The following is a 24,755-nucleotide window of genomic DNA, read 5'->3' on the forward strand; positions in this document are numbered from 1 at the left end:
CCTTTTGAAAGCTGTAGTGATCTATCGCAAAGTGAATTTTAGGCTGGCTCTTAGTAATGCTAAAATTATGGTCTAGAGAATCTTTCCAAATAATTTCAGTTTGCCCAAGTTGGTTATTTTTTTAGTTGTCTGTGTGTAGGTTTCTCAGTGGCTGTAAAACTTAGCTTATTTAAGCTGTGCTTTGTATTGGCTTTGTTAGAGGTTTCGTGTGGGATTTTGGTCAGATCTTTCATGTTAGGTGTCTGCTCACAGGGCTTCAGCCTAATCACAGGCTCTGCCCTATTTATGTCAGTGGTATTACTGATAGTGCTTTTTATTTTAAAAAAGATGCTTAATAGGCTTCACTTTTCAAAACATAAATTCAGAACTGTGTTAGTAACACATAATTTAAGTAAGGTGTATAATTTAGGAAGGGCAGAACCAAGAGTGTTGTCAAATCTATAATTTATGTGAAACTCTTCAAAATGGGATACTTAGTATCAAAAAAAGAGATAGGACTTGTAGTTCAAATTCATTGACTGGAATTGGTTTACCTGGTGTTCAACCAATAGTCTCAAGTAAGTGAATGAGCTGGCTTTTAAACATTTGTCCTGAAACAATTTTCCGCCTACTTTTCTTTCCCCCATCACACTCATTGAAAACTCTGTTCTTGGAAGTTAAAAACAGCATTATAATGAATGAAAACTGGTTTATGATTTATATTAAATGGTCCTTTGTTGCAAGACAGCTTTATGTAGTCACGACTTGGGAGTTGTTGGCTTTTTTAGGCACTCAGAATTGATTTCATTGCATTAAGTTTACTTTAGAAATAGCATGAAATGCAATTTTGGAAGGGAAATGGTAGGAGGAAAAAAAATGAAAAAGATTACTTCATTTTCCTTGTCTCATCTGTTAACCTTCATTTACTTAGGAAAGTGCATTCCTTTATTATATTTCTGCTGATAATTCAGTTCTTCAGAGAAATGTTAGCTAATTGGTGTATAAATTAAAACTGTGCCACGATAGAATTGCTTTCCTCAGTTCTGAGATATTTGTCTAATCTGAAAGAATGTTAAGCATAGTGCTAAAATAATTTCTATGAATGAAGTTTTCTGCACTTTTCCAAACTTGATATTTTAATATGCAATTGACACGTGTCGAACTACATTTCTCAAAACTGTTTTGACATACTTTGTTCTAAATGTAATTTTTAGGTACACTTCAAACTGTCTTGCTCTGGTTACATGCATGAACGATGAGCATAAATTATCTTTCCTGAAGAAGATATTCAATCCTGAGGAGCTGATACATTTCAGGCTGAAGTAAGGACTTTTAAAATCTTAAAGGCTATTTGTTTTCCTTGATGGCTTTCAGCTGAGTTAATAAACATGGGTTTCACAGATTGCTAGAAGAATCTCAGCTGCAGAATGTGGAACAAGCCTTGCTTTTGGCCAATCCAGACTCCTCGTTTTGGCAAAAGGAGAAAGAGCTGCACTATACCCAAGGGCACGTTGTGTCGGGCGACCTCTCTGCACATGTAGTGGCTGTCTGTGGCATTGTGCTGCCTAGACTGCAGCATGTTTCTGAAGAGCAGGTATGTGATCCACAGTTATATCAGTACATTTTTGTTTTACGAGTTTCTAAGTACAGTGAAGTGACTTTATTTTCTGATTAGACAGTATTGAGATACTGTGGGTAGCGTGTGTATCTTTCTGTGCTGTAAATTAGTGTTGCATAATACAGGCACCACAAAAAAGCTCTGCAGTGATGGAGCAATAATGTTGTTCATTCTACCTTCATGTAGCAGTTTGTACAAACATACTACCAAAGAATATTCAGCCTTATGTAGTAACTCCAGTCTCAGTTAGGGTGACAATCCATAGCTGACTAAAGCCACGATCTGGGACAGTTGCTTTTACCTGCATGACGTAGGATTTTTGTGCTATACAGGCATCTTATATGCAACCTTTCTCCAAACATATCAGTTCTTCTCTGAAAATAAAACAAGGCTGCTGTTTAAACTCTTCTAGAAGGCAGAGAAAGGAGAAAGGAAGTGAGCAGGAATTTACTGTAGCCACTTGAGAAAATATAATGCAGAATATAGTGCCTTGCCGTTTTGGGAAGCCCATCGAAGGCATAAACGTTTTTAAACAGACAGTATTTAACCTTTTTTCTTCTAAATTGCTATTAAACTTATGCTATTCAGATCCCTCTTTGTAGCTACAGCCAATATTCCTGACTGTTCTTCTCCTTTAGGTACCTTTTGAGGTTTAGCTCTTAGCTGAGTTTTTTTATTTAATTTTGTAACAGTGATCTACAAAAGGACAGAAAAATGAATGGAGACTACCAGTGTCCAGAATTGTTTGAGTAGCTGAAGCAAAGGAAGAAGATTTTCCCTCCAAATTCCTCTTCCCCCACCCGGTTTTTCTTCCCACTTCTGTTTTTGAATTCACTGTTTTCTAGCCTTTTGGGATTTTTTTATAGGATTGAGAGAGTAGTTTGGAATTCACTGTAGCAGGGGAAACTGTAGAGCTGTTTAAGAAGATTCTTACTCCCATGGCAGCATCACTGCTGCTGCAGCTGTGCTGAAGCCAGGCCATGCTATAAACTGAAAGAATACTCTTTGTCTCTGAGGGAGCAGAAAACTTCCCTGAAAGGAATGCTTTTATTTTTTTAATAGCCCCAGGTATTCCACTGATCTGGTCTACAGTGTAGTTCCAGTTACAATAGGGAGGTTCCAGTGACAGCTTAGGAGGTCTGATGAAGATATAGGAGGAAACTGTGAGGGGAAGGAGGTTCTCTTGTTTCCAGAGAAGTACATCAAGCTATCTCTGAAAAAAAGGTCAGACTTAAATACAAGACACTTGTTTCAATGCTCTGATTTCTTTCCTCTGAGCCTTTTGGCACAAAGCACTAATTTTTGTGCCATATATAGATATGTAAGTGACTGTGAGTGTCAGAATACTTGGAGACTATATGTAGCATTGATTAATTACCATTCAATAAACTGAATTCATTTAAGTTTGAATAAAATGCAAATATTATTGAATATACCTGTTTCTTCATTCACTGAGTTTAATGATCTTATACTTTGGCCTCTACAGAAAGAAGTAAATACATTCATTAATTTATTATTCATATTTGCATCATTTGAATGCAACTGCTGTTTGTTTTGTTCTGTTATTTGCATCCATTCTGATGACTTAATTTCGCTCATATTGAAAATCATATTTAATTGACATGAGTTATGACTGAATAGTTACTATGGCTGTACTGACAACTTAGTGTGAATTCCCCTTGGGATCAAGTTGTATGTATACTTTTCATTAAGGGTTTCACTTATAATAGGTTTTGGATGAAATCTTTTAATATCTGTCAAGAAATACAACTTTAGACTCCTTTATTTTATATGCAGATCTGCAGGCCAAATTTTTTCTTGTTGTTAGACTCACTTTCCTAATTGTTCTATGTTGTACAACTGTAAGAAAAGCAATTTCAGTGTAGTAACCCAAATTTTATGTTTGAACAGGAAAATTACACCAGCGGTTTTGTTTTGGTTGAATCTGCCTTCACAAATCTTCAAAACCTTGCTATTGCTGTAGCATATCAAACTCCTGTTTTATTAGAAGGACCAATAGGATGTGGCAAAACTTCTTTAATTGAATATTTAGCGGCTGTTACAGGAAGAGCAAAACCTCCTCATATTTTGAAAGTTCAGCTTGGAGATCAAACTGATAGTAAGGTAACTGATGGATTTGTTTTATATTTGGATCATGACACTTAACTTAAAGCATGGATTTAGTTTTCTAATAATGTTTTCACTCAAGGACCGTACAGTGCCCAACTCTTTAGTACTGGTCTTAATATTGATGAGAATGAATCAATAAACAAGGAAAATAACTGTTATTTTCCAGTAGGTTTTAAGTTCTTTGTATAATTGTACTGAACCTATATAATTCAAATTATGTTTTATCAGGGTTTTTCTATGTGTAAGAGCTTTATTGATTTTTTTTAATTAAAAAAATTGATTTGTTTTGGAAAAAGGAGGATTCTGATGCCAAAGGTTGTATGAACGTTTTTATTTCAGTTTAAGTGAGCTAATGTCAGTTTAATCTGATACCTTTCTTTGTGATAAAGCTGAGGTAAAGTAAGATACTAGGGTATTGAGGTGACTTGCAGTTGCATAATAACGATTAAGCTCTATCTGTAGATAATTTCACCTCTTGTTTTGCATAGAGAATTTCCGAGCTTCAGTTACATTGTTTGGCACAATTTATTTTTAGTTTTCGAAGGTGGTCAATATCTGCCAGAAGTTATCAGAAGGTTTTTATTAGCATGCATAAGCATCTTCTTTGCTTGTATGGAGCACCTGGTTTCACCATCTCACAACTGTATCTTCTCATGTGCAAGACTAAGGCCATCATATTTAAGAAAAGGTGGTGAAGTTGAAGGTATAAAATATGTAGCAGTAAAATCACAAACACAATTTTTAAAGCAATGCTTAAATATTGAGGTTCAAATTTGAGAGAAAAGCAAAGCTTTGACTGGATTTTACCTTTGAATAACTCACCTTATAGTTCTGTATACTACCTTAGTCACAGGTTTTCAAAAACATAAACTAGAGTTTGGTGTGACCCTAGACAGTTTTCTGTCACTTTATATTGCTTGTAAATTAGGATGGTGTAGCTCATAAATTAGCTTCCAATTACCTGATTTGTTTTAATTATTAAGTTTCAGTGAAAATTGCCAGTGGAGGCAGGAAACTTTTCTTCCTAATTAAAAAAATTGCAATACTGGGCACAGATTGCCAGACAGATTGTTTAGTAAGGTGGAGGCTTAGTGTCACTTGTGTCCCAGCTTTGGTCGTGTTTGCCATCCTTTGCTCTGGGGAGGTGGTGCCCAGGTCTCTGATGAGTGCATTGTTTCTGTCACAGACGCTGCTGGGGATGTATCGATGCACAGATGTGCCAGGGGAGTTTGTGTGGCAGCCTGGCACCTTGGCACAAGCTGTTACCAAAGGTCACTGGATACTTCTGGAGGACATCGATTATGCTCCTCTGGATGTGGTATGTGCCTTTATGTTTGCTTTAAGGTGCTGGTCTTAATTCCCATCATGGCAGTTTTGGGAGTCTCTTCACCAGGGTTCTGTAGCAGCACGCTGCAAATGCTGCTGCTTTAGAAGGGGTTGGAAAGAATTTACCTGCCTTTTTTCACGTTTGCATGCCTCATTAGTTTTTGTGTTTGTTGCAGAGTAGTTGCGATCCTGACACTGATGCTACTCAGAAAAGTGGAATTGACACTGATAATGTGTCTATTTAATAATGTTACAGTTTTTGAAACCAAATGTGACCCTAAACACCACAGAATATTGACAATATATGAGGCTGGTGCTGGTAATAAGAAATTTTTTGTGTGTTTTGTTCTGTAGGGCTTTTTTTCCCTTCCACATATTTTTTCTTACACATTTCTTAGGTATTAAAAATGTGCTGTTGCACTTACCATTATAAGTTTTAACAGATTTCCTGTGTTTTTGGCTCCAGAGCAACTAGTTAGTCATCCATCCTTGCTCTGGAAGTAATGGCTACTGAAAACAAGTAATTTGCAAGAATGGTGTGATAGAGATACTTTGTTGCATAGGCCTGCTGGACATTCTGCTTGTTTCCTTTCATATCTGTTCCATAAAGCATCCTTTGTGTGACTGAATAACCTGTCAGTTTGTTTATTAGGTTCTAGGCTTCTGATATAGAAATGGAAAATTTATAAGAAAGCAAATGGATATTGCTTGTAAGTACAGACAGGTCACTGCTGGGGGGTCATGCACTTACTGGCTTCTGTGGACTCAACTCATTGCACTCATGATGAGCATACCCTGAGTAGTATTCTGCATTCATCAAATCCCTTTCTTCAGGTCCTCCCTGCAGGCATCCTGTCTGCTTTCTCCAAATCAAAGGATCTCTTTGTGCCTTCCTCTGTGCTGAGGGGTTGGTGTGTTCATACCTTCTTTCTTTTTTTCCACCACCATTACTGTACTTCCCCAGGGAAGGGTAGATTCTTTAAATAGATACTAAACTGTCCTGGGCTGACAGTGTATACACTGAAAAGGGTTAATGTTTGAGAATGACATTTTTGAGACACAGGTCATCTCCATTCAGGCAGATAAACAAAATAGAGCTTCTGATCTGAATGTCTAATAAGTCATTTGATAATTTAAAAATAAACAGTTCTGATTTGGACTTGCAGTGTAAAGGCTGTCATTTCTTTTCTCTTATCATTAAATTTGAACACAGGAGGAAAAAAGGTAAGTAAACATTACACCTTTGACTTGCAGCGCTGATTAAAATTGCTGGGAACTCTTCAATTGCTGTTAACATCACTTGAAAGTATGTCTGGGAATAGCAGTTGCTGGCAATGTGATGGTGCTCATTGGCATTGCTCCAGCATCTCAAGTGTGAAATAAGTGTGGATGCTTGTGCTGTCTGTTAATGTCACTGAAAAAAAAAGTTTTATAATTTTTCTTTTTCTCTCCAGATCTCTGTGCTGATTCCTCTTTTGGAGAAAAGAGAGTTACTGATTCCTGGTCGTGGTGACTGTTTAAAAGTAGCACCAGGATTCCAATTTTTTGCAACCAGGAGGTAAGTTTGTAAATTTAGATGAGATTGAGAATATGGGTATCCTACTTTTCAGTCCAAAGTACTTCTTACTAAAAAGGTACTTGTGTAGGAATATTTTAGCAATTTCCAATTAACAAGCAATATAAGTCATAGAAACTGTGAAATTTTTTTCTTCACTTGAAAGCAGCTTTGGGGTGAATCTCAGTCTTTGTACAGAAAAATCACTTCAACAAGGCTGAAAGAATGAACCTTGCTAGGAGGAACCTTACAAAACCAGCCCATCACCAAGACAAAATATCACTCTTAGGAATTACTGTGTGAAAAAGGTTTATTAGTAGTAGTTATGAAAGTCTTGCATTGATACAGGACTTTATAATGTTTTCTAACTAGAAAAAGATAAAATATACTCTGCCTGATTGTTTCACTGTAGTAGTGGCTTGTGCCTTGGATGTCAAAATGACTTTTTGTTTAGGAAGACATAATATTATATCAAGGTTAAAGATCAGGGGGTCTGTATGGGGAATGGCAGTTACATGGTTTTCAAAGGCTTTGTAGTTTATTTCAAAACCTCTAACAAATTTTTCTGCTTTTGTCTTACTTCTGTAAATTTAGTCTCCTGATCTGTTTTTTTCTGGAATTGAGTCTTTTGTATTCAACTCCTTTAGTTGCCTCATTTGCTAAGAATTTTTATTTCTGTATGCATGGTTGTCATGGTTTAACCTCAGTCAGCAACTAAACACCACACAGGCTGGCTCACTCCCCTGCAGCAGCATGGGGGAGAGAGTTGGAAGAGTAGAAGTGGGAAAAATCATGGGTTGAGATGGAGTTTAGGTAAAGCAAAAGCTTTCCACACAAATAAAGAGACAAGCCCTATGACTTTGAGCATTCCTATCCTTCTATTTTCCCACATCTTTACATGCTAGGCTCAACCCCATCTGATATGGAATATCCTTGTGGTTAGTTGGGATCAGCTCTCCTGGCCATGTCCCTTCCCCAGCTCCCCGTGTACCCTCACCCTCCTCTGCTGGGGTGGTGCTAGTGCTTTTCTGAGAAGCAGGAAAGGCCTTGCCTCTCTGGAAGCCCTGCTCAGGGCTAAGACATCTGTCTTATCAGCACTGTATTGGTCACAAATGCAAAATACAGTCCCACACCAGCTACTATGAAGAAATTTAACTCTATCCCAGCCAAAACCAGCACATCAGTGAACAGTTTGTATAGCAGCAAATTATAATTTTCATTAGGCTCGTTCGAGTAGATTCTATAAATCTGTTGCAGTTTACAGCTGGGAAATAGTATTTAACAACTGGAACCAAACACAATACAACAGAGAAGAAAAAAATTTAACAAAAACCCACCAGAAAACAAAAGCCAAACCACAACCCCAAATCTAATGCTTTGCATGTGCAAAAACACATGGCTGAATAATTATTTCTGTAGTAAAAGAACAAAGGGAATGAAATGTATGATGGAAAGAGCTGAGTCTGTAGGATGAGGAAGAATAATTGTGAAACACTGTGGAGGGGGCAGGGCTGAAGATGCTTTTCCTGCATCTCTACAGTAAGATCACAAATCCTTTAAGGTATTTCACGGGCCACTCCTGTCTGGTTTCTCCCTTTACAAAGAATTCTGTATGTTGCTTCTGATAGACAACTGACAGTAAGTCTTTCTGAAAGCATCTCTATGGAGATATTGCCATATAGAAAGAAAAACACTGTGATAACAAGTAATTTGGAAAGCATGGATAGGCAAGGTGAGGTACATGACAGTACAGTGACAAACAGTGTGATTTATATTTGTTGCATTATGCTCTGGAAGCTGTATGTAACATGTTCTTTGATGCACAGAAATGCACGGAAAATGCTGAATTCTTCAGCCACACTCAGCATGCTGTGTTTCTTCATTGTTGTTTTGATTTAGGATATTCAGCTGTGGTGGAGGTTGGTACAGGCAGCAAAGCAGCCATGCTGCTCTTCTGGACAAATACTGGACCAAAATACATCTGGATAACATGAGCAAAGGAGAACTTAAGGAGGTATGAGGCTGTGTTGCTCCATTGTGGCATGTGACTAATTGTTTCAGCTTAGGGTAATAAATGTTTTTCAGTAGTTAATTGAATCCTTATTTTATCTTCAAGTTCTACAATAGACCCTTACAATTTCAGCTTTGTGCTGCCAATTTTGAAGTAAACAGGCAGTTTGTCAGGAAAATTCGAAGTGAATTGAACAAGGATTCCTGGAACTTGCCTTGGCAGACACAACTGTGCTTTGTGTGGGTCTAAGAATGAAGTTACTTTGCTGTTTATTAGCCCACAGAGACTTAAAAGCAGTGACAAATAGCAAAAAGGAAAATTGAACTTACTCTTCATTTTAAGGTTTGAGTTGAAAAATAGTTGGTTGCTTATCAGTTAGAAATAACTGCTTCTATTAACATTTTTCTTCTGTTAGCATATCTGGGAGGTGTTTGGTTTGTGTGGTTTTGCAGAAGATTAAAGCAGCCCAGCACTTGTATTAAAATAGCATTCTCTGGAGATTCTCCTTGTGATACAGAACTCAGAACAGGATCTGATTCTAAAAGGCCCTTGGCTGAGGAAAAATGGAGTGAAATCTAGCAGAAGAGTTGAGGAGAAAGTTCTGAATTTTCTAGAATGAAGGAGATAGTTTTTTCAGTACAATTCATTCACTCCTTTGGACTCATTCAGCAGCCAGCACATTTATAGGTGGCCTTAAATATCTGTGTTTTATTCCTTTCTTGACATTTGTCATCTAATTGTTAGGATGGGGCAAGAATAGCTATCAAAACCTTTTGAAAAAAACAACTTGAATGTTAGCTGTGACGCTTACCACTAGGTTCTTTTTATTCTTTTTCTGCAACTTTGTGACTTAAGTCACAAAAATGTATAAATTTAGCAATACAATTCGAGTAATATCAGAGACAGTGTTAGAGAATACCCACCTGCTTGCCTTGAAAACAGACTCACGTTCTTGTTAATCTTAAAAGTCAGTCTGGCAGGGTAGGACCAGTTTTCCTGGCTTGTATCTATGGAAAGTAATTTTGGGAAGCAATATTTTGGTTGGCAAGCTTTAGTGGAGAGAACTGAGCTGAAAGGAAATTACAGAAGAAAAATTATCCCATTAATGTGCCTTTGTCAGCAGAGTGAATAGACAATTTGAATGCTCAAATTAATTTAGTCACAAAAGAAGGGCAGGAGGTAATTGTAAAGTTGGATGGTCATGATTTGTGTTCAGATAGGATAGAATGTACATTTTCTTCTTCCTGTTCGTATTTGTGCAAATGTATTGAATGAATTGGAGTAGAGTTGGCAAAGTTCATTTTTGGCATCAAAATCATTATCATAGTAGTCATAATTTCTACATTCTTCAGATAAGAGATTATTCTTGCAGATAAGAGATTCAGATAAGAGCAGTTTTATGTGGCTTGCTAGCTAAAATATCTGTTGAAGTGTCTCCCGGTAAAAGCTGGGGTGCTGTTGATTTCTTTCCAACATGGATGGGTTTTTTGGTTTTTGTTTTGTTTCATTTTTTTTCTTTTTTGTTCCTGGTTTCAGGTCCTCCAAAGGAGATACCCCAACCTTGCTCTCGTGACAGATCACTTGCTAGGCATTTTCATTGACCTTGCAGGAGACAAGTATCAGGCACCAGAAGACACTGCTGTTGGCTCCAGTCAAGTGCCAGAATCAACGTCAGAATCGAGATCAGAACTTAAGAAACCAAATCTGGAGGGACGAGAACTATCTCTAAGGTTGTCTTTTCTTACATGTTCACAGGAAGTCAGCTAGCTACAGAGATAGAAGGGTTTATTTTCGTTACTTTTCTTAATTTTTTAGAAATAATAGTAAAAGCTTAAATAATGAAATATGAGTTTTGTAAAAGCTGGAAAATACATTTTTTGTTTTAGAATAATGATTAATATGTATTTTAAAGAAACTCATTCTGGATTATTTAAACTTCCTATTTGCTATACTTACCTTTTGGGAGGTGTGAGGGGATGTATAGGTTTTGTCATATGCAGTACTTAGTTGGCATCGGGCCATATGAATTTAATCTTAATTATTGTTAATACAAGATGTCAGTACTAGTTAAGAACTGGAAGATGCTGTATAATGTTCTCTCAGTAGCTAGAACACAGCATTTTCAGTAACTGAGTATATTATCCAGATAATTTCATGCTGAACATTCTCAGCATTATAGCTTAAGGTGACTGAAAATAACTGTGTCTGTAATGTACTGTTAATTTTGGAAATTCTGTGATGAAATGTAGCTTGCTGAATTATTTTTTCCTGTCCTACCAAATGTCAGTTCTACTCATCTGGAATTTCTGTAATCAGTAGTGCTTTGTGGATTAGTTATTAAATGCTAGGTGTGGGTAGTACCTGATACTTTTGTGGAGCGTAAGAACATCCGTTTTCTCTAAAACAAAGTTTCCTTTTCTTGCCTTTTGGAAGATCGTGTTGTTGGTAAGGAATCTGTATCTTGAAAAAAGGGGGGGTTTATACCTTTCTGGATTCTGTAATGCCTTTGAGTTTTACAGTTACCTTATGATTTAATGGTGTATGCATTATCTGTTTATAAGCAACGTTGGTCTTTGTGCTCAGCTGCTCCTCAGAATTATCATCCTCTTCATGTCTTCCCGTGTACAACTTGCACAACAACTACACGTGCAAGTGCCGGAAGATGATGTCATGACCTAAGTTGAACATTAAAGAAGATGCTGTATTTTGGCATGTTTGTACCAAATCTTCTTGGTTTTTCTTTTTAGAGACCTTCTGAATTGGTGCAGCAGGATTGCTTACAACTTTGACAGTAATTCTTCAACCACAGCAGTGAATATTTTTCAGGAGGTGCGGTAAGACTTGATCCAGGAATTGATCCAGTTGATCTCAAATTCTGGTGTTGTCTCACAAAATCCTCTATTTGGGAATGTGAGATGGGAATTTGTTCATTTTTATTTGAAGCAATTGGACTGTAGTTGGAATGGTTGTGATCTCTGATCAGAAGCTTTTTTTGCTACTAGGAAAGTTGTTTGCAGCAAGGTGCTAAAAGAATTTACTGCTATCATACAAACAGCGTGGTGCAACATAATTTTAGCTGATACAAGCTGTGATTGCATATGGCTGAGACCTTTCTTTTTCTTGTCATAGGGGGCTGCTTTTCTGCTTACCTATTCATCAGTTTACAGTATAGGTTAGGAACTTTTTGGGTGTACATCTGTCAGAAGCTCTTTTGACAGGCAATGTGATCTTACAATGGTACTTCCTTCTCCATTTTGGTGCATTTGTCTAAAAATAGGTTTTGTGACTGGGCATTGAAAAGTTTAAATTTTTGGTGTAAACCCACTACGTTACAGAGTTTAGAAGTTCCTACTGCATCTTTATGAACTCTGTTGTTTGACTAAATCAGAGCACAGTGAAATAGTTTTATTTACAGTGGTTGGATTGGATTTAGGTTCATTTAGATTAAGGTGGTGCTTGTCAGATAAAATCATATAAAACTAGTTTTCAAGAAGTTGTTTTTCCCCTTGACAGGCATTGGACTGTTTCACAGCCATGTTGTCCAACCAAGGGAGCAGACAGAAAATGGCAAAAATTATTGGAAGTTACCTAAACATTTCCAAAAAAAAGGTATGTTGAGCTACAATTAACATGATCTTAATTTGCAGTATCCTATAGCTTGCATTTTTCTATGATTAATTGAACTATGTTATCCTGTTTTTTGTTTAAAATTATGTCCACCTCTCTGTTCCAAACAGGTTTTTTTTGCTTTCTATTCCAGTCCAGGATATGTTTTTCTCCAATTTTATGTTCAGCTGCATTTTTTTTTTTCTCTGAAAGTTCCAGGGAACCTGTTTTAGAGCAATTGGCCTCATGATACAAAAGGATTTCACAGCTGGAACAGCACAGCTGCCTAAGCATATGATACCACTGGATGCACAGAGTAGCAAAGAATGTGTTTTTTTTCTTGGGTAGTTTACAGTGAATGTTAATCACTTAAATGGAGTGATCAGAGAGAAGCATGGTCTTTACTGCTACTTGTTCCATACTCACTGATTACAAAATCAGCTGCCTCTCCGGAGCTCTATAAATGACAGAATTAAACGAAATAATTTATTTGGTCTCTAGAAGTCTCTATTGTTACTTTAGGTTGACAGATGGATCCCTGAAACTTGTGTGGGTTTTTCTAATTGTCCTTCTTTGCATTATTTCATTTCAGGAATGTATTATTCCCTGCAACTGGCAAAATATCCTTGTTTATACAAAAGGGCTTTTTAAAGGGAGATTGTTTGTTTATTGTTAAAGTAACTGCTCAAGTTTGTGTAGTTGGACTACCATGGAAGTAGATGAAGTAGATATAGTGGCAAAGACTTTTACCAAGTTATTAAGTTGAAAGGTGTTTGTACAGATAAAAACATTTCTAAGGTCCTTCAGTGTTTTAGGTGATGATTATGTAAAACCTGCAAAGTATATAATTTTACCATTAAAAATTAACTTGCTGCAAAGTAATACTGGTAGCATGGTGTGGGTGTTCTTACTGTGATGTAAACAACATTAGTATTGGAAATGCTGATGCTTTTTTCACAGGTGGAGTTCTTCTGTGAACTCTATAAACCAGAAATTTCAATACGGGAAAAAGAAGTCTCTGTAGGAAGAGTGACTCTTGTGAAGAAGCAGATCCAGGCTCTCACTGTACAAAGGTAGAATATCCTGTCGTTTCCATGTGAATTGAGATATTTTGTGGTGGAACGGAATAGACTGCAGGTCACAGGGTCAAGGAAAATGCGAATTTGGTATTCTCACTCTAATGAAAGGAGCATGAGAGCTCTTTCCCTTGCAATCTGAGTTTTACCTTGTGTATTTTTAGGAGTGTCTGCATCATTCTTTTGGCAGCATTCTTTTTGGCATGGAGATTTTCAGCTTCTTTGAGCTAGAGTGTCTTGAAAGCAGTGTGGACCCACAGCTTTGATTTCGATGGATTTACCTTTGTAGAGGGAGATTTTTGTAGTATGTGTCACTAACTTCATTGGCCAGGAAGTGTCTTGGTTTGAAAGACAGATCTAAGGAAGGCAGGAGCCTCTCTTGAAATGGAAAATGTAAATCCCTTCTCTCCAAATTATTATAATTTTGAAATTAAGGAGCTCTCAGGCAAAGATACGGGAATAGGACTAACAGTCCTTTACTAGGAAAACTAAAATAAAAATACATTAATACAGAAAATCAAAACACTGACAGTCAGAATACAACCTGACGCCCTGTTGGTCAGGGTGTTGGTAGCAGTCCTATTAAATGGTGGCTGCAGTCCTCCTGGTGTGACAGCTGAAGCAGTGGTCCTGGAGAGAAAGGTGCAGTTTTCCTCCAAAGGTACAGTGATTATGTAGAAAGGGCTGGATTTCCTCTGGAATTCAGTGGAAAAAGGCTGCTCTGATGTTCCAAATGTCAGATTTTATCTAGGTAGGAAATGCTTGTCTCCTCTCCCTGGGTGGGACATCTCACAATGGGATGATGTAATTTTTTCAGTCATGCAGTGAGACTCAATGGCCCATTAACAGAAGATATCTCCCTGGACAAAGGATGGGTCAGAAAAGATGAAGCATACTGCCCCACCTGGTATTAACAGAGGATATTCCTCCCTGCCCCCAGCTCAAGATAAAGGTCACTGCCCCACCTAGTTTCAACAGATGGTTGAAACATCCAATACATCCTGCATTGCAACCTAAGACAGGAAGTTATTTGGAAATCCTGAATTTTTAGATTGTATATTGAAAAAATAAGTATCTTAGAAGGATATCTTAGAACTATTTCTTTTCTGACCTATATTTAAAAAAATCAATCTACTTAGCTAAAAAACAATTAAAGGTAAAATTGAAATGAGCTCCATGATGAATCTTAGTTTTGAGTAACAAGCTTTGTTTTTCCAGGGCAAAACATACCTTTGCTGCCACACGGCCATCTGCAGTACTGATTGAACAGCTTGCAGTGTGTGTGGCCAAAGGAGAGCCTGTGCTTTTGGTTGGTGAAACAGGAACTGGCAAAACCTCAACAGTCCAGTACCTAGCTCATATTACAGGTAAATAATGTGTGAAAATTGTAACTTACTTTAAGATAATATGAAAACCAAGAAACAAACAAACCTACAAGCTGATGGTGCTTTTTATCTCTGTTTCAAGGACACCGTTTGAGGGTTGTCAACATGAATCAGCAAAGTGACACAGCAGATCTCTTAGGGGGGTGAGTCACTGACTGCTGTTTTGTTGTTCTGCAGAACAAATGGGCAGTTTCTGTTTTGTAGTAGGATAAATGTCTCAATAAACATGTTTGCATGCACAAACCTTTGTATCCTTGCTGAAGGAGCAGAGCAGTTTTACTGAGCTGTGTGTGATGAAGTCATTCAAAAACACAGTCCAATGTCTTTAAAATTGGTTAAGCTGCTCAATATAAATCTGGTGTAATATTCAATGGACATACTGTTTGGTAGTATTACAAATATTTTGCTTATTGGAAAGACAGGGTGTTCTTGTCTTTACAAAATCACCTCATGAGGTGCCTTTAAATATGTGCAATTCTCATTAGTTCATTACTTGAGTAAAAGACTTCAGAAACAGGGGTTCACCCATGCAGCTTGTTTCAAGTAACTGGTTTTGGACTTGTTTTCTTTTTTAAGTTCACAGATGACTCTGTCTCACAGAAGTAATTGCTCTTTTGCTTCTCCTCAGTTACAAACCTGTGGATAACAAGCTGATCTGGCTCCCTCTGCGAGAGTCTTTTGAAGAACTCTTCTCTCAGACATTCTCTAGGAAGAAAAATCAAACGTTCTTGGGACACATTCAGACTTGCTACAGACAGAAACGTTGGCATGATCTGCTAAAACTGATGCAACATATTCATAAATCTGCTATTAATAAAGAAGTAAACGAAAATGCATCTGGTAAGACTTCAGATGGATCAAACACACATTAGTGCTAAACCACTGCAGAGGGTGGATAAATGCTGGTGACTTTTGTTTTTTTAATTTGGGTTTGTTTGAGGTTTAGGGGTTTTTTTCCTCTCCCTATATTACATTTATTTTTCTGGTTTTGAGAAATGCAATGTCAACATTGCAACAGGACATTCAGAACGCTGTTAGAACAGTAGTTGGATTTTGTTTTGTTTTTTTTTTTTTTTTTTCCTTTTCCTAACTCATCTCTGCTGTTAGCTGTCTGAGAGTGTGGAGATTGCCTGCCCTGTGGTACCCTTGACATCTGGTCTCCACTCAGCACTTGTTAGCTGTGCTGATGAGCAGTCCTGGTTGGTTGTGTGTCAGTCTTCTTTGTGAATGCATTCATGCTTTCAGTCTTGGAACTTGCTTATGTCTCGCATATTTTGTTTAAAAAACAAAGCCAAACAGCAAGAACAAAACCAAAGCCAAAGTAATAACTGTTTTAGGGTAGGAATTATTTTTAAGAGCTTGCTTTTGCCTTGGTTCCTCTGTCAGTGGTGCTGACTTGCATAGTGCTTTATTTTGTTCCAGAGTGGTTTTGTCTCCAAGTAAGTTTTTCTTGTTTTATACTTTGCTACCCATTTTGGGGCTGAGGTGATGTCAGTACTTCACCTTGTGTTGAGTTGCTACTGGTTCTAGACCAGCAGAACAGGTGCCACTCATTGCAAGAATTGACAATCCTACAATAAAGACAAGCTGAAATCTGTAATTTGCAAAGTTTCTTAAGGTATTTTGATGCTGTGTGTAGCTCAGGTAGTGATTTTAACAAATAATTAAAATCAGTGCTATAGTAAATATTGTTGTAACTGATGAGCAATAGTGTGTTAATTATTGATACTGAAGTGTTCATTATTAATTATTCTGTCATAAGTGTTATAAATTTGGATTTATTTTTTTGACGTGTCTCTTGTTTCTGGCAATTAGAGACTGGACACAGTCATGATGGAAAAAGTGCAGTATAAGTATTTGTTCCTCATCTAGGAATGAATAGCAAATTATCTGGGCACTATTGACATATGGGTACAGATAAATTTAAAAAGCAAAAAAACACACATGCACAAAACCGAAACACAAGACAAATTTTTTTTTAATTTGTGGTGTGTCATCTGCAGGACTTGAATGTTTTGTTGCTCGAGCTTACTTTTGTATCTCTCTGCTTGAAACAACTTTTTTAAAATACTGTTGTCAAACATTTTTTGTGCTATTGTTCTGATGGTGCAAACTTAAATTTGTTTTGCTTGCAGGCTTACCACTGAAGGAAAAGTGGGAAGCATTTGGTCTTAAACTGAATCATGCTCATCAACAAATGAAAATGACAGAAAATGCTCTTCTCTTTGCATTTGTTGAGGTATTTAGATATTTGCATTTTGATGCTAGGAGGTGTAAGAAGTATTTAAAAGATGTTGCAATCAGGATTATATAAATAGCTTCCTGGCAAGAACCTTGCTGTGAAGTAAAATGTGTGCAGTGATAACTCTGAAATCAAATGTGCAGATTCAAGGAAGCAGTGGTGAGATGGACAGTGGGAGACTGGTTTGTGGTAGCACATTAATTCAGTGCTGTATAACAGGAATTAGGACTCGTATGATAAGAATTTCAGTATGTCATATCTTCTTTTCAACTCTAGGAGATTAGGAGCAACTTCTTGATCAGTCTCCAGTAGGTCATGCTTCTGTCTAGGGATTCCTGTTAAGGACTTAATATTAAGAATCTGTGTTGTTTATCTAGAAGTTATTTTTCTAAACATTTCAAACCTATAATATGTTTTAATGACATTAAGTGAGATTAGGAGGAACCATGAGGTTTATTTATAGTTGTTTATTATCACCCTGATAATCTGAATATATGCTCTCAAACTTCATGTAAAGTGTGTAAAATGTTGATCAGTCCTCTATAAAAAAAATGTGGTTTTGAGTAGTTGGAGAACCTCAGACTTAAGTATAGTTTTAATTAACAGGGTACAGATTCCTTAGGAGCATAATACTGCTTGTGTCTTTGGATTTCTTCAGATTAACTTTATTCTCATGAGGTGTTAGTGACACATACTCACCACAGTGGTAGACTGTGCAAATAAGGGATCTTAAATCTGTTGTATTTGAGCCAATCTAACTGGTACCTGATACAATGGTATGATAGCTGTCTGACTTCTGTGACTGGCAAAATGGCTGCTTTATTGAGAGAGAGCAGTAAAACTGCTACTGCTGTAAAAGGTCTGGAATTGCCATTTGTCTAATCAAGCCATAGATTGCACACCAAGTATTTCCAGTATCTGAATGCTTCAGTTGACATTTCATTGCTGGCAACATAATTAACAAATTGGTCCTACTTTTAGGGTACTCTGGCACAAGCAGTAAAAAAAGGAGAGTGGATTTTATTGGATGAGATTAACTTGGCTGCAGCAGAGACTTTGGAGTGCCTGAGTGGTTTGTTGGAAGGATCATCTGGGTCACTGGTGTTACTAGATAGAGGAGACACAGGTATTATTTTTGTGTTTGCTTATGTTGTACCTTGGTATCCAGGTGAGTTCCCTGTCCTATGTAGCTCAAAATAAGTTGAGATCATTTACCATTAAAATGTATGTGTGCACAAGAGAGCAATGTGCTCTTTGCAGACTTCATACTTCTTTGCAAGAGGTCCAAAACACTGGTGTGTTCTCAACAGCACTGTAGGAGCTGCTGTGTAGAAAGTTAACTCCTTTTACAGATGTAAAGAGAAAAAAATGCAGTCTCTGAATGCTGCTTTCAAGAGCTACAAAGAGAGGCCAATGTTGTGTGAGCATCCCAGGCTGGATTTTCTTCCTGGTTGAGGGAAGCACTGACTATTGTTCTGAAAGGGACAAAAGGAGTTCTGGGCTCACATAAGTTTTGAAACGTTTTGTGTTGTTACAATATCTTGCTACTCACAAAAAAGTCAGGGTTTCACTTACCTTTGGCTGTTGTGAAGATGCATGTACTTCTGATAAAATCACATGGGGTTGTTCTCTGAAAATTCTTGATGCTGGTGTTTTTAAGAAAATGTAGTAGTGCAGCAATAGAAAGTTGCCTTAGATCAAATACACCATATTTAACATGTAAATAGCCTATGTTTATCATGAACTTTGTCTTTTATTTCTGTTTTGCTTTAGAGCCTCTTGTCCGTCACCCTGATTTTCGCTTGTTTGCATGCATGAATCCAGCTACAGATGTTGGAAAGAGAAATCTTCCTCTAGGAATAAGAAACAGGTAGGAAATAATGATTCTGGGACAAAATAGTCACTATCTTTTTCACAGTTTATTTGGTTTCAGGAGTTGACCAGTGAAGAATGCTTTATCTGAAGCCTGAGGATGCAAGTCTGAACTCGAATTTACTACCTGTAAGAGATGTATGGTGAAGACTTTTCATGAAATAGAATTAGTAAAATACTTTGAAGTAGCTGAACCGTGAGCAAATGGTCTAGCAGTAGTGTAGGGTATTGTCAGTGGGGGCAGGAAATGATTATTCTTCACAGTTAAGCTGTCAGCACCTGGGAATGCTACTGCAGCAGTTTACATTCCTGATGGGAGTAATAAAGATGGGTAGGTGCTTGGTGTCTGTTTAGCAGCCTTTCTCTTAACTTACAAGTGTTGATGATCCTTGCAAGAAGCTGCATATCCAGTCTTGTTCACTCAAAAGGAAGGTGGTTTGCGTGGTGGTGCAGACGTGTGAGACTCAAAATATTTGATGTGTGGTCTCAAAGCATAAAAGCTGTGGTAAGGCAATTGGAATTGTGGCAAATCCATTCTTCAGTACCATTTACCTATTCCTGTATGCACAGATCTCCTGCTTGATGCAATTTCCCTTATGAGTGCCAGAAATTGTATGTGTAGTCTCTTCCCAGATTCATAAACGCTGGGCAGGATTGTAGAGATGCACTAGCTATGTATAACTAGTCATTTGTAGTTATTAGTGGCAAAGCAAGGTTTTATTGCTATTGGCTGTCTTGCAGAATAGTAAAAGGAAAGAGAGTTAGTGTAATACAGGAGAAAAGAGACTTCAGCATCAGCATAACCTGCTAAGTTTAAATGAATTTATATTTCTATTTATCAAAAATACCTACTTCTGTTTGTCAAAAATAGCTACTGCTGTGTCAGTACTTCATTGTTCAGGCTGTAACATTTGAGTATCTATTGCAAACTGTTGAAAATTGTAATTTAAGTCACATTGTTCACTTTCAGTCTAAGACGTTAAACTAATTCAGATAAATTACTTGAAAATATTACTAATACCTTATTTTTCAACTGCTCTGGTTCTTAAGTCTGTCTGTAGGTTTGAGAGTCTATAGGTCTGTAGCTTTAACAATAAGTATTCTGTTACTTAAAAATTTAAGATGTTATATGCCATGCGATTTATATATAACTTTTTCAGTATGGTCAGGTGTCTTAAGTGTTACAGATTGATTTGATTATTTCAGGTTTACTGAACTTTATGTAGAAGAATTGAGAAATGAAGGAGACTTGCAAATTCTTATAATGGACTATCTGAGAAGCTTGAATGTGAACAAAAATACAGTACAAGGAATTGTGAAGTAAGTTGACTGTAACCTTTTAAATTCTTGATAAGTCACCAAAAGAAAGTATGTGACTGTAGTCTGTGGTTAGACTGCTTTGGGAAACACTGTAATGCTCCCCATAGCTTTAGGAAACAGAAGAGTGTAGACATCCGTCTTCCTAGTTCTGCAGGTTTCCATATTTGTGGGAAGGAGATTTTTATTTTTTTAATTCAGAATTGTTTTCTTGCGAGCACCAGTTAAATAGCATCATTGTTTCAGTCCTCTTTCACATCTGAGAGACTAAAGTGGCTTGTTTCTGTAGATAATTTCAAAGAAAGTCTTGTGTGTTTGTCTAGTTACTTTTCTTTCCCCTAGTGTAATGTGAACTATCTCATGTTTGGAGTATTTGGAGTTTATAGTCACTCTCTGTATGTCAAGCTCTGTCAAAAATATGGTTCTAAAAATACTCTTTTGCTTTGCTTCACTGACTGTACAGATGGCAGAGCTTGGCATGATTTTTGTAACCTGGAGCTTTTAAGAAAAGTAACGGGGATAAACTGAAGTGATCATACTTGGGGTTTAATTCCTTGGAGCAATGGTCTGATCAGTAACAGCTCTATATAATTTTATTTTTGCAGCTTTTATTTGTCTGTGAGAAAGGAAGCAGAAACAAAATTGGTGGATGGAACTGGCCACAGACCTCACTACAGTCTCCGTACCCTGTGCAGGGCATTGAGATTTGCAGCGTCTAATCCGTGTGGCAGCATAGCTCGCTCCCTGTATGAGGTGATTACCTGTGCTGCCATTTGTTTCTGTGTGTATTCACTACAGATGTTGCTTGGGTAAAGGATAATCTTCTCTAAGTCCAGTATTGAACATAAATGGTTCTTTAATCTGTATGTTTTTTCCTTATTTTTCGTGTTTATCACTGAAAATAATTCTTCTTCTTAGGGCTTCTGTTTGAGTTTCCTGACACAGCTTGACAGAAGTTCTCACCCAGTGGTTCAAAAGCTAATTTGCCAGCATATAGTCTCTGGCAACATCAAAAGCCTTCTCAAGCAGGTAGGCAACTAAGATTATGAAGAGCTGTCTAGTACTTAAAGTAGAATTTATTTTGAGTTGTCTTCTCTCCTTTTTTCCTCTACATTTTCTTCGTGCAGTTCTGCTTTTCATTTTACAAGGATGAGAACTAGAAAAAGTCAATGCCATTCTTTTGTAGTTTTTTACTTTGCTTGAATGTTGATATGTTAGCTGGTTTATTTGTTAATTTGAAAAGATATGGAAGCCTGAATAACTAAAGCACTGTGTAGTGTGGACAGCTGAATGCAGTGGCTCCAACTGTAAAGTTTTCACAGACTTTGGAAGAGCTTTCTCAGGCTTTATATTTTTAGACTCTGAATGCAGAACATATGGATATGAAGAAGCATCTGTGCTTTGTCTCTTAAGGGAAAGGAAGAATGTCAGTAGTGCTGGGAACCCAGCATGAGTTTGCATGGGGGATGGGGAAGCCAGTTAGAGAGATGGGTATTTGTTTCAAAATGAACCCCTTCATAATGGAAAATGTGTATAAATATATAAAAAAGACTAAAGCAAAGTTACTGTTTATAAATGCCCTTCAAAATTCAGTGCTAAGACTCTTGAGACATTTTTATCTTCATGCCACTGCAAAGATTCCTGCTTCATGACTGAAATAATCTGGTTAGGTTTTTCCTGTAATTTGCATTCTGTGACAAGGGGACAGTACTTTCTGCAGGAGTGCTCAGAGATTAATTTAAAATTACTTTAGAGAATATGTAGCAGTGGGGTAACAGTAGTTGTTTTCATTAACAAATTGAAAACAGTTTGTATAATTGTGTTATTTCTGTCATGTCTCCTTAGCAAATACCAAAACCTCAAGGAGGGAGTTTTATACTTATAGAAGGGTACTGGATTTCAGCTGGGGACAAAGAACCTACAGTAGATGAGAGTTATGTGCTCACCCCTTCAGTTAAGCTTAATCTTAAAGACATTGTCAGGGTTGTGTCTGCAGGGTAAGTGTTTCAACTTTTTAATTAACAGAATAATTTAAATATGTTTGTTTAGGCCTTGAGTTACTGGTGCCCCTCTAATCTTTGTTGTTTGGATGAATAATGTGTGTTTTCCTTCTACTTTACAGTTAACTTTTCATTATAGAGTGACTTGAAATTATACATGTGTTTCTTGTTTCCTGAAACCATCTTACTGCCATAGCTAGTTTGATTTAAATTCTGATTTCTGATAGAAATTTGCAGTTAGAATAATCTGCTTATTTCGCACTGCCACGAAAAGCTTCATGGGTAGCTGTTAGCACTTGGGAGTAAAGATATTTGTATTTCCCTGTTAGTGTGTGTTCTTGGATATCCCAAATGAGTTAAGTGGTGGTGTTTTGGTAGTTTGGTTTAATAATGTTGACATCTTGTGTGTGAGAAGGACATGGCTCATGCTTCTAACCCACTATTTTGATCATGGCTTTTAGGACTCACCCAGTACTGATTCAAGGAGAGACCTCTGTTGGTAAAACCAGTTTAATTCGCTGGTTGGCTGCTGCTACTGGGAATCATTGTGTAAGGATTAACAACCATGAGCATACTGATATCCAGGAATATATTGGCTGTTACACATCAGATGCCTCTGGAAAATTGGTATTTAAGGAAGGTAAGTGAGCATGTTCTGTATACTCCAAATTCCCGTCTCATTTCAATGGCTGTTTGTTTGGTTTTTTTCTTCTTTTCTGTTTAATATGTCTGGTTTATTATGGTGGAGAGATGGCCTGTAATAAAGTTAGTAGTTGTACTTCAGTGATAATAATTGGTGTGAATTTCAGTGAATTCTGAAAGTTGATGTCTGTCTCAACATTCTTGTCCTATTGGACCTAAAGATGGTAAGCCAACAGTTTAAACAATACTGTTGCTTCCTTCTCTGGATTAGTGTTTATCCTGAATGAAATGGGGTTGCTGAAAGTATCAGAGTGTGTGCTTCTGTTAAATTTGCTTTATAAGACTTTTAACTAGGAAATTTTCTGTTCCCCCCAAGGCGTCCTCATAGATGCAATGAGAAAGGGCTACTGGATCGTTCTAGATGAATTGAATTTGGCTCCCACTGATGTTCTGGAGGCTCTCAACCGCTTGTTGGATGATAACAGAGAGCTGTTCATTACAGAGACTCAGGAAGTTGTCAAAGCTCACCCTCGCTTCATGCTGTTTGCTACACAGAACCCTCCAGGTCTCTATGGTGGCAGAAAGGTCTGTATGATCTATACCTTTGGGTAGTTAAGGCTTTAGGGAATTAATCTCTCTCATACATGAAGTGATGCGAAAATGTTCTGTAACATTCATGTGTAACATGAATCGAGAGAGAGAGTGAGTTGGATGGACTGTCAGTACAGCTGGTCTCTGTTTAGGTGAGTTGCTTGTTTTCATGGATGCAGAATTTCTAGTTAATATTAGGTGGTTGAAGTTTAGGTGATTTAGTGAACCAAAGTTCGTATGTATTATACTTGAATCAGCTTTTCTTGTCTAAGAGCACTGGAAAAGAGATTCTACTTAGGCTATGGAAGTCCATTTTGTACTGGTTTTTGTCCGGAGTAGGTAATTTTCTTCATAGTGACTGGTATGGAGCTGTGTTTTGGATTTGTGCTCAAAACAGTGTTGATAGGGATGTCTTACTTATTGCTGGGCAGTGCTTACACAGATTCAAGACCTTTTCTGCTTCTCACACTGCCTCCACTACTTTTGGAGTAGGTTGGGAGTGCACGAAAGGCTTTGAGGGGACACAGCTGGGACAGCTGACCCCAACTGCCCAAAGGGATGTTCCATCTCATGTGACATTGTGCTCAGCAGTCAAAACTAGGGGGAGGAGGGGGAAGAAGGGGTGTTCAGTGTTTGTTTCCCTAAATAACACTGGTGTGTGATGAAGCCCTTACTTCCTGGAGGTGGCTGAATACCTGCCTATTGATGTCAAGTGGTGAATGAACTCCTAATTTTGCTTTGCTTGCATATGCACCTTTTGGTTTACTGTCTCAGCCTAAAAGTTTTATCACTATTACCCTTCCCATTCTCCCATTGTAGGGAGAGTGAGCTTGTGTCTTTGTAATGCTTAGCTGCCTATGCCCTTAAAATACTCAAAAATCCATTTTAAAGCTTTTGTCCTCATCCAGACTGTCTCTTAAGCTTTTTTTCAATGTTGATGTGTATGTGTTAATAGGGGAAGATCTATGAGCAATATCAAAGGAAAAAGTTCAAGCAGTAGTGTGGTCTCCTATTTTAGGTTTTGTCCAGAGCCTTCAGAAATCGTTTTGTGGAGTTGCATTTTGATGAACTGCCGAGTGCTGAACTGGAAACCATCCTGCACAAGCGATGCAGTTTGCCACCTTCTTATTGCAGCAAGCTTGTCAAAGTCATGTTAGACCTGCAAGTATGAGTCTTTTTTCTTTTAAGTTTAAGAAATGCAAACATATTTCAAAGTAACATGCACAAAGTAATAGAAATTTCTTCGGGGAGGGAGGTATTGTTAGCTGAAGGACATTTAAAATCCTAAACCATGGAAAGAACCCACCAAGACTAAAGTTAAGACTAAGACTGGGGAAGGTGATGTGAGATTTGAGAGAAGGTAGGAGCAAAAAAAAAAAAAAACAAAACAACCAAAAACCAAGAC

General features: G+C 37.4%; 1 protein-coding gene across 1 annotated transcript in view; it reads left to right on the forward strand.

The window, feature by feature from the left end:
- MDN1 (midasin AAA ATPase 1) overlaps positions 1–24,755 on the forward strand; it is a 93,360-nt gene that overhangs the window by 7,495 nt on the left and 61,110 nt on the right. Inside the window, exons 4-26 of the mRNA XM_088162059.1 lie at positions 1,194–1,301; positions 1,381–1,573; positions 3,509–3,721; positions 4,914–5,045; positions 6,508–6,611; positions 8,508–8,622; positions 10,156–10,349; positions 11,367–11,448; positions 12,133–12,228; positions 13,186–13,298; positions 14,520–14,668; positions 14,769–14,829; positions 15,315–15,526; positions 16,822–16,925; positions 17,910–18,054; positions 18,702–18,798; positions 20,007–20,120; positions 20,723–20,870; positions 21,036–21,146; positions 21,963–22,114; positions 22,579–22,757; positions 23,136–23,344; positions 24,369–24,515. Coding sequence (XP_088018185.1) covers positions 1,194–1,301; positions 1,381–1,573; positions 3,509–3,721; positions 4,914–5,045; positions 6,508–6,611; positions 8,508–8,622; positions 10,156–10,349; positions 11,367–11,448; positions 12,133–12,228; positions 13,186–13,298; positions 14,520–14,668; positions 14,769–14,829; positions 15,315–15,526; positions 16,822–16,925; positions 17,910–18,054; positions 18,702–18,798; positions 20,007–20,120; positions 20,723–20,870; positions 21,036–21,146; positions 21,963–22,114; positions 22,579–22,757; positions 23,136–23,344; positions 24,369–24,515 — 3,178 coding nt within the window. The remainder of the gene's footprint in view (positions 1–1,193; positions 1,302–1,380; positions 1,574–3,508; positions 3,722–4,913; positions 5,046–6,507; positions 6,612–8,507; positions 8,623–10,155; positions 10,350–11,366; positions 11,449–12,132; positions 12,229–13,185; positions 13,299–14,519; positions 14,669–14,768; positions 14,830–15,314; positions 15,527–16,821; positions 16,926–17,909; positions 18,055–18,701; positions 18,799–20,006; positions 20,121–20,722; positions 20,871–21,035; positions 21,147–21,962; positions 22,115–22,578; positions 22,758–23,135; positions 23,345–24,368; positions 24,516–24,755) is intronic.

The sequence above is a fragment of the Sturnus vulgaris genome, chromosome 3, assembly GCF_052056855.1.
Source record: "Sturnus vulgaris isolate bStuVul1 chromosome 3, bStuVul1.hap1, whole genome shotgun sequence".
Classification (NCBI taxonomy): domain Eukaryota; kingdom Metazoa; phylum Chordata; class Aves; order Passeriformes; family Sturnidae; genus Sturnus; species Sturnus vulgaris.